The 8013-nt window shown below is 42.4% G+C and overlaps 1 protein-coding gene and 1 non-coding gene across 2 annotated transcripts; one reads left to right on the forward strand and one right to left on the reverse strand.

Moving 5' to 3' along the window:
- Positions 1 to 2850: 2850 nt before the first annotated feature.
- On the reverse strand, positions 2851 to 5870 carry LOC107807863 (uncharacterized). Its single transcript, XM_075243334.1, has 7 exons — positions 5054 to 5870; positions 4915 to 4987; positions 4390 to 4693; positions 4089 to 4283; positions 3595 to 3801; positions 3070 to 3483; positions 2851 to 3027 (listed from the first exon to the last, which is right to left on the reverse strand). The coding sequence occupies exons 1-7, from the start codon at positions 5868 to 5870 to the stop codon at positions 2851 to 2853; spliced, it is 2187 nt and encodes a 728-aa protein (XP_075099435.1).
- Positions 5871 to 7616: 1746 nt separating this feature from the next.
- LOC142176824 (small nucleolar RNA R71) lies at positions 7617 to 7721 on the forward strand. Its single transcript, XR_012705631.1, has one exon. It is a non-coding gene; the product is annotated as a small nucleolar RNA R71 (small nucleolar RNA).
- Positions 7722 to 8013: the final 292 nt, after the last annotated feature.

Here is an 8013-nt window from a genome sequence, read left to right on the forward strand (position 1 = left end):
AGTAAAATAAGAACATGATTAATACTATTCTTCACAAATACAACATATACATATACCAAAGGATGAATGCCATATGAAACTCACAAAAATAATTTATGAAGGGAAGAAGTATTTTTGAACAATTTTTATTTATTTTAATTAGTGCAAATTACTCTCTCTCTTTTTTTTCTTCACACACTCCATACATTAAAGTTCATCGGCTAGTGACTTTTGATTTCAACCTTAGTGCACCAATGGGCCCTTCCATGGTTCCAATCAAAATCTACTCCCCAATCTCTAACCTTACTTCTTTTAGCGACTAAGTGCCTTAGGAGGTAAAGGTTCAATCAATATCAAATTAAGAACAAAATAGGGGATGGCTTGTAATGTGGGTGCCAAAAGAAAGGTCTATATGCTCAAAGAGGCGAGCAACGGAAAATTCTATTATTATGTGACAAGCACATCCATGATCAAGCAAGAAAATGCCTACGTCATCTCCTCGATTAGCACAACTTACAATTTCGCTTCAATTAATACACGGGGCAAGTTCTAGACTATACAGGATAGCATAGAAAATCACAAATCCTCACACACACGTTGTGCATGATTCAATCAAGACGGTTCTGTTCAACTCTCAAGTCAAGCAAGCACAATTAAATGAGAAATTTAAGCAACATTGCACTATGCGGTATACAAGTCAAACAACCGAGAAAAGGCGTCACAAAATAGGCTATTTACTTTACTTAGGATTCACAATTCAAATCAAATACATGGGAAAACAGAATGTATGCCATAGCCTAATGTGCCAGCATCAACCATGTCAATGAGTATCTCAGAACGACTCAGTTCCTTCCTAAACTACTCCTAAAAAGAAATTAAAGTGCCCGGTTCGAGCTACATCCTTGGAAAAGAACCGGTGCCCAAAGAAAAACTAAGGAATACTACCTAGCTATTCTAAAAAAATAAAAAAAATAAAAAAATAAAAAATCTTTTTGGTGTTTTTAAATCGGACTTTTATCCCTCAAGAAAATTGTCCAAAGATCCATCGTCGGGAAAAGTCCGAGCTTTTTCAAAACAAAAATTCTTTTTCTATTTTTATGCTTTTTTTTAAAGCAACTAATACTAAACTAGACTAACTACACTAGAGTTATTGAAAGAAACAAAACAAAACAAGTTAATACAAAATATACAACTACAACACAGGTAGTATTCCTCCCACCCCACACTTGAACTATGCATAGCCTCGATGCAAGTAAAAATGAAAAACATAGTAGGGTGAAAAGAAAAACTCCCTGTCAATCAGAGTCCACTCCCCCAGCAATGCTGGGGTCATCATCATCTGGTCCGAAAGGCACCAAATTCATGGGCCCCATAGCACCATTGCCATCCTCATCCTCCGTATCCGAGCCTTTTGCAGAGTTGAAGTCCTCAAACGGGTGAATGGAGCTTCCCGGTGCAATCCTCAACATCTCCTTGGACGTGCTGGATAAGTTATCACGCAAATGCATACGCTCCTCGTCTGTAATGCCAGCCCTGCTCATGAGCAAGTTCAAAGTGTTATAAATGTACCTGTTGAAGTTCTCCTCTCACTCCAACCGAGCAGCGGGGGTGAGTTTGGACGATGCCTCCACTACAGATGTGATGTCCATAAGCCCTGACGACGCCTCCACCACCTCATCATGTCTGGGGTACTCTGGCACTCCGCAAAACATTATATACTGAGTAAGTAAATTGCCAAAGAAGAACCGCCGAATCTGTCGCCCAAACCTTGTGCGGGTAATCTCATTGAGCATGATGTCAGCTACATTAATTGGTTGGCCTATCATCAAGGAGAAGATGAGACACACTCTAGCTCGAGTGCAGTCACTGCTATACTCCGCCAGCATTAGTCTCGCCTGCACAAAGTTCTGCCACACTTTGGCAGTGTTGTTGAAGTCTGAGCGGACCATAGAGAGGTGAATGTTGCCTTGATTCCGTATCCACTTATCATTGGACTCTACGCCACAAAGAGTGTGACGTATTTGCTCATATTTCGGCTTCTGGATCAATTGCTGGAGTCTCCTTGGGTCGGCATTCTCAACCCCCAAATAGTCATACAAATACTCCCTGCCCAGTGGCACATCCTTTCCTCGTACACGGGAAGTGCTTCTTCGATAATCCCAGTTAGCATACAGTTCTCGTACCATGCTCAGGTTTGTAGGCCCCGGGCATTCCAAGAACTTGTCCATTTTTAGAGCTCGCAGCTTGTCAAGTATCTCCGAAAATTTCCTCTCTAAGGCTAAGGTATTAATCCCCATCTCAGAAACGTACCGACCAGACAGCACAAAGTCTCTATGCCAGGCTATAGTAGCAGCATCAACCAAGTCCAAATGAGGCCTCGGCCTTAATGGCACTTGCTGAGATCCCTCGGCAACCTTTTTCCCCTTGGATTGCAGTGAAGAGCTTTCTCCCTGCTTGCGCTTTTTGGTCGCCGGAGAGGTGGTGGATGACTTTCCAATGCCTTTGCCTTTGCTAGTGCTATCATGAGCCATAGTATCCTGGACCCCCCAGCTTGGCGCCTGGCGCCCTGCCTGGTGCTGGGGTTTTCGGACCTCACTGTTTTTGGCGCCCCAGGCAGCGCTGGGCGCTGTTCTCGAGAAATTTTTTTTCTTTTTTTTTTTGGAATGAATATCTCGATCCCCCGAGCCCTATATATCCCTAATTTACACGTCCTACCCATTACATCTAAATTTTCTATACCTATAAAGAAAATGCAATACTCTACCTATTTTAAAAAGAAAAATTAAGAAGTTAAACTAGGAAAGCAATAAAAATTGGGTTGCCTCCCAACAAGCGCCTGATTTAACGCCGCGGCACGACGCAGAATCTCACTTACTCATCAGGGAGTACAACCTTGGTCTTCTCACGATTAATCATTCCTCCCCAATAATGCTTGACTCTATGACCATTCACCAAGAATTTCCTCTCACAATTCAAAGCTCGCAGCTCGATTGCACCATAAGGAGTGACTCTCACCACCTCAAAAGGACCTGACCATCTCGACTTTAGCTTCCCAGGGAATAGTCATAGTCTAGAATTGAATAATAATACTTGTTGGCCTGGTTCAAAGTGACGCGGCTTGATATGTTTGTCATGCCATCTTTTTGTCTTTTCTTTATATAGCTTAGCATTTTCATAAGAGTGCAGCCTGAACTCGTCTAACTTATTCAACTGCATAAGTCGTTTCTCACCTGCGGCCTCAAGGTCCATGTTCAGCTTCTTAATGGCCCAGTATGCCTTGTGTTCAAGCTCAACGGGCAAGTGACATGCCTTCCCATAAACCAGCTTGTAAGGGGACGCTCCAATTGGCGTTTTATATGCAGTCCTATATGCCCATAGGGAATCATCCAACTTTGCAGCCCAATCCTTCCTATTCACACTCACTTCTTCTCCAATATTTGCTTGATTTCTCTGTTTGACACCTCCGCTTGCCCACTTGTTTGAGGATGATATGTTGTAGCAACTCTGTGGCGAACTCCATATTTAACCATTCAACAATCTATTGCAAAAATGAGTCCCTTCATCACTAATTAAGGCATGTGGAGTCCCAAATCTCGAGAATATGTTCTTTTTCACAAAAACAGCTACCACCATGGCATCATTCGTTGGCAAAGAAATTGCCTCTACCCATTTTGATACGTAGTCAACTGCTAGCAAAATGTATTTGTTTCCTATGGACGGTGGAAATGGCCCCATAAAATCTATCCCCCACACACCAAAAAGCTCAACTTCTAGAATGTTATTTAAAGGCATTTCATGCCTCCTTGTGATTGTTCCCGTTCTCTAACATTGGTCACACTTCTTAACGAATGCATGTGCATCTTTGAATAAAGTCGGCCAAAAGAGACCGGATTGTAGCACCTTTGCAGTTGTTCTATCTCCTCCATGATGGCTCCCATAAGGTTATGCATGACAATAATACAACACTAATTCCACCTCTTTTTCAGGAATGCATCTCCTCATCAACTGATCAGCACATTGCTTATACAAATAGGGCTCATCCAGTAGTAGAAGTTCACATCATGTAAAAACCTCTTTCTAGCTTCAGATTAGATTTCGGGAGGAAGTACCTCACTCACAAGATAATTCACATAGTCTGCGTACCATGGGGGAGGGTCTTGGTTTATAGCAAAAAGTTGCTCATCAGGGAATACTTCTTTAATTTGGCCACCCTCCTCCACGTGATCGTGATTTTCCAACCTTGACAGATGGTCAGCTACTTGGTTCTTTGTCCCCTTTCGATCTCGTATTTCTATATCAAATTCCTGCAGCAATAAAACCCAGCGCATCAATCTAGCCTTAGATTCTTTTTTTTGTAAACAAATACCTGATTGCTTTATGGTCGGTATGGACTATGACTTTCGTTCCCACCAAGTATGCTCGACATTTCTCAAAGGCCCACACTACAACTAACAAATCCTTCTCAGTGGTGGTGTAATTCAGTTGTGCATCATCAAGAGTCTTACTCGCATAGTAGATGGAATAAAACACCTTGTCCTTCCTCTGGCCTAGCACTACCCTAATAGCAAGGTCACTCGCATCACACATAAGTTCAAATGGTAAGGACCAATCAGGTGCCACACTAATGGGAGTAGTCACCAACTTCTTTTTAAGTTCTTCAAATGCCTTGAGGCAAGCATCATCAAAGTTGAAAGTTACATCTTTTTCAAGCAGCCTGCACAAAGGAGTAGCAATTTTCGAAAAATCTTTAATAAAGCACCGATAAAAACCCGTGTGTCCCAAGTAACTCCGGACACCCTTCACTGAAATAGGTGGAGGTAATTTTTCAACCGCATTCACCTTTGCTTTATCAACTTCAATGCCACTCTTAGATACTCTGTGACCCAATACGATGCCTTCTTGTACCATAAAATGGCACTTTTCCCAATTCAGTACCAGATTTGTTTCTTCACAACGGCTAGAACCTTGCTTAAATTCCTCAAGCAATCATCATAAGAAGACCCAAAAACTGAAAAATCATCCATAAACACTTCCACAAATTTTTCCACCATGTCGGTGAAAATAGCCATCATACACCTCTGGAAAGTGGTTGGTGCATTAGAAAGACCAAACGACATTTGTTTGAAGGCAAAAGTGCCATAAGGACAAGTAACAGTAGTCTTCTCCTGATCCTCTGGGCATATGACAATTTGATTGTATCCTGAATAACCATCAAGGAAGCAGTAATATTCATGCCCAGCGAACCTATCTAGCATTTGGTCGATGAATGAAAGTGGGAAGTGGTCTTTGCGAGGTGCCTTGTTGAGCTTTCTATAATCAATGCAGACTCTCCATCCCGTAACAATGCAAGTGGGGATTAGCTCATTCTTCTCGTTCTCAACTACAGTCATTCCTCCCTTTTTAGGCACACATTGAACCGGGCTTACCCAGTTGCTGTCAGAAATAGGGTAAATGATACCTACATCGAGCAACTTAATTACTTCCTTTTTCACCACCTCCTTTATAATGGGATTTAATCTCCTTTGTTGCTCCACACTGGGGCGGTGACCGTCCTCTAAAAAGATTTTATGCATGCAGAACGATGGACTAATACCCTTGATGTCAGCTATAGTCCACCCAATGGCCTTTTTATGCTCACGGAGTACTCTGAGCAATTTTTCTTCTTGAGTGCTGGTCAAGCTGGACGAAATTATCACGAGCAATGTCTCAAAGTTCCCCAAATAAGCATAGCGCAGATGCGCTGGAAGTGGCTTGAGTTCTAGCTTCAGAGCTTCTTCAATAGATGGCCTGGGAAAGGTCAGAGTAACAGGCCTGTCCAACTCTTCAAATTTTCTAAACCCCTGTACATAACTGCAGGACATATCTAGTACTTGCTCAATTTCTCCTATCATTTCATCTTCACTATTTTCTACATCCCCAATCAATACTTATTCAACAGGATCTGCAAGGCTCATATAGGATACTAACGATGTAGCATCACTCTCCACCACAGAGATCATGGATAACTCTTCATAGTGGGCTAGTAACTTGAGTGCTCTATAAATATTGAAGACCTCCACTCGATCACCCACTCTCATTGTCATCCTTCCTTTGCAGACATCAATAATAGCTCGGCCCGTGGCTAAGAATGGACGCCCTAAAATAAATAGAACTTCCTAATCAGGCTCGTAATCCAAGATAATAAAATCAGCAGGGAATATGAAGGAACCAACTTGAACTAGCACATCTTCAATCACTCCCTCAGGATGAGCAAGGGAGCGATCAGCTAATTGTAAGATAACTGTTGTTGGGCGTGGCTCACCCAACCCCAACTGTTTGAACACAGATAGCGGCATCAAATTGATATTGGCTCCAAGATCACATAAAGTTCACCCAACAACATGTTTACCAATCGAGATTTGGATAGTGAAACTACCTGGATCCTTCAATTTCTGAGGTAACTTGCCTTGAATTATGGAACTGCACTCCTCAGTGAGTGCCACAGTCTCGAACTCGGTTAGCCTCCTTTTATTTGCCACAATGTCCTTGATGTACTTTGCATATTTGGGTACTTCTTATAAGATGTCAACCAATGGAATATTAATTTGCACCTGCTTCAAGATATCAAGAAACTTTTTATATGCGGCATTATCTCTTAATTTCTGCAATCTTTGAGGGAATGAAGGTGGTGGCCTTGCAACCAATTGTGGGGGTTGCTCAGCCACCGCCTCTCCAGCTGGATTCTCTGGCTCCTTAGCTTTCTCTGATGTTGATTCTATAGTGGTTGGCCTCTCATGAAAAGTCACATGTTTCCTCTTTTTAGACTGAACTTCCTCTAGTTGTCTCCCATTCCTCAACGACACGGCATGAAGGGCCGCCCTAGGATTTGCTTCAGTGTCACTTGGAAGAGCTCCAGCTGGTCTAGTGTTTTGAGCACTAGCAAGCTGTCCCATTTGACGCTCCAAATTTCTCACTGTTATGGCGAGGTCTTGCTGTTCAGCCATCACTTTCTGAGAGAGGGCTTGCTGTTCAACCATCACTTTTTGAGAGAGGGCTTGTTGTTCTGCCATCACTTTTTTCAACATGTCTTCAAGGTGACTTGTAGGACTCGTTTGTAGTTCAACCTGAGGTGGTCTATATTGTTGTTGAGGTGCTTGAGGCCTGTATTGATTCTGAGTGCCTTGGTTTCCACCCCAAGAGAAGTTTGGGTGGTTCCTCCAGTTGAGATTGTAAGTGTTCCCATATTGGTTTGTTTGGACTCTATTTGAATAACCCACAAAGCAGACAGACTCTGGGTTTGCGGGGCATATGTCTCTCGTGTTCCCCTCTCCATATATTTCACAAAAAGCTTGAACTTGTTGTACATGTTGCTTGTTGATACTCAAGTTCATCTGGTTGACTTGATTGGCTAGTGTAGAAATCTGCGCTGATAATGCTGAGACGACATCTAACTCAAGAACCCCTACAGACTTTTGCACTGTGTGTCTGCCCATCTCTCATTGCCAATCTGAATTGCTCTTGGAGAATTTGTTCAATAATGCATATATCTCGTCAAATCTTTTCTCCAACACTTGACCCCCAGCTGCAGCATTTACCACGATCTTTGTTTCAGAATGTAGCCATTCTATGAAAGTGTGAGTTAACACTTCATTCGTCTGATTGTGATGAGGACAGTCTCTGAGTAGCCCCTTGAACCTTTCCCAAGCTGAGTATAAAGATTCTCCCACTTTCTGTTTGAAGGCAACTATCTTACTTCTGATCTTTGCAGTTTTGCCTGAAGGGAAGAACCTTGCCAGAAATTTTCTCGCCAAATCATTCCATGTTGTAATTGAATTAGCCGGTTCTGCCTTTAGCCATCGCTTAGCCTCGCCCAACAGAGAGAATGGAAAAAGTGTGAGCCTCACATAATCTGGAGTGACCCCGTTAGTGATATAAGTATCACTAATCTCCAAGAAGTTTAGAATATGCTATTGTGGATCCTCGTGTGGAAGACCCATAAATTGACCGTTTGCATGAGGCAGCTGGATCATGCTTTGTTTCAGCTCAAAGTGCCCA

Source organism: Nicotiana tabacum, chromosome 22 (genome assembly GCF_000715075.1).
Source record: "Nicotiana tabacum cultivar K326 chromosome 22, ASM71507v2, whole genome shotgun sequence".
Classification (NCBI taxonomy): Eukaryota; Viridiplantae; Streptophyta; class Magnoliopsida; order Solanales; family Solanaceae; genus Nicotiana; species Nicotiana tabacum.

Bases quoted from the DNA above. Each gene is read 5' to 3' on its own strand.
- LOC107807863 (XM_075243334.1), bottom strand. From the start codon at position 5,870: ATGATAGGAGAAATTGAGCAAGTACTAGATATGTCCTGCAGTTATGTA. The intron at 4,988-5,053 runs GTATGATGGCTA...ATGATTTTTCAG, and splicing joins ACCAACCACTTTCCAGAGGT to TTTTTGGGTCTTCTTATGAT. The intron at 4,284-4,389 runs GTGGGAACGAAA...TTATTGCTGCAG, and splicing joins AGAAATGTCGAGCATACTTG to GAATTTGATATAGAAATACG.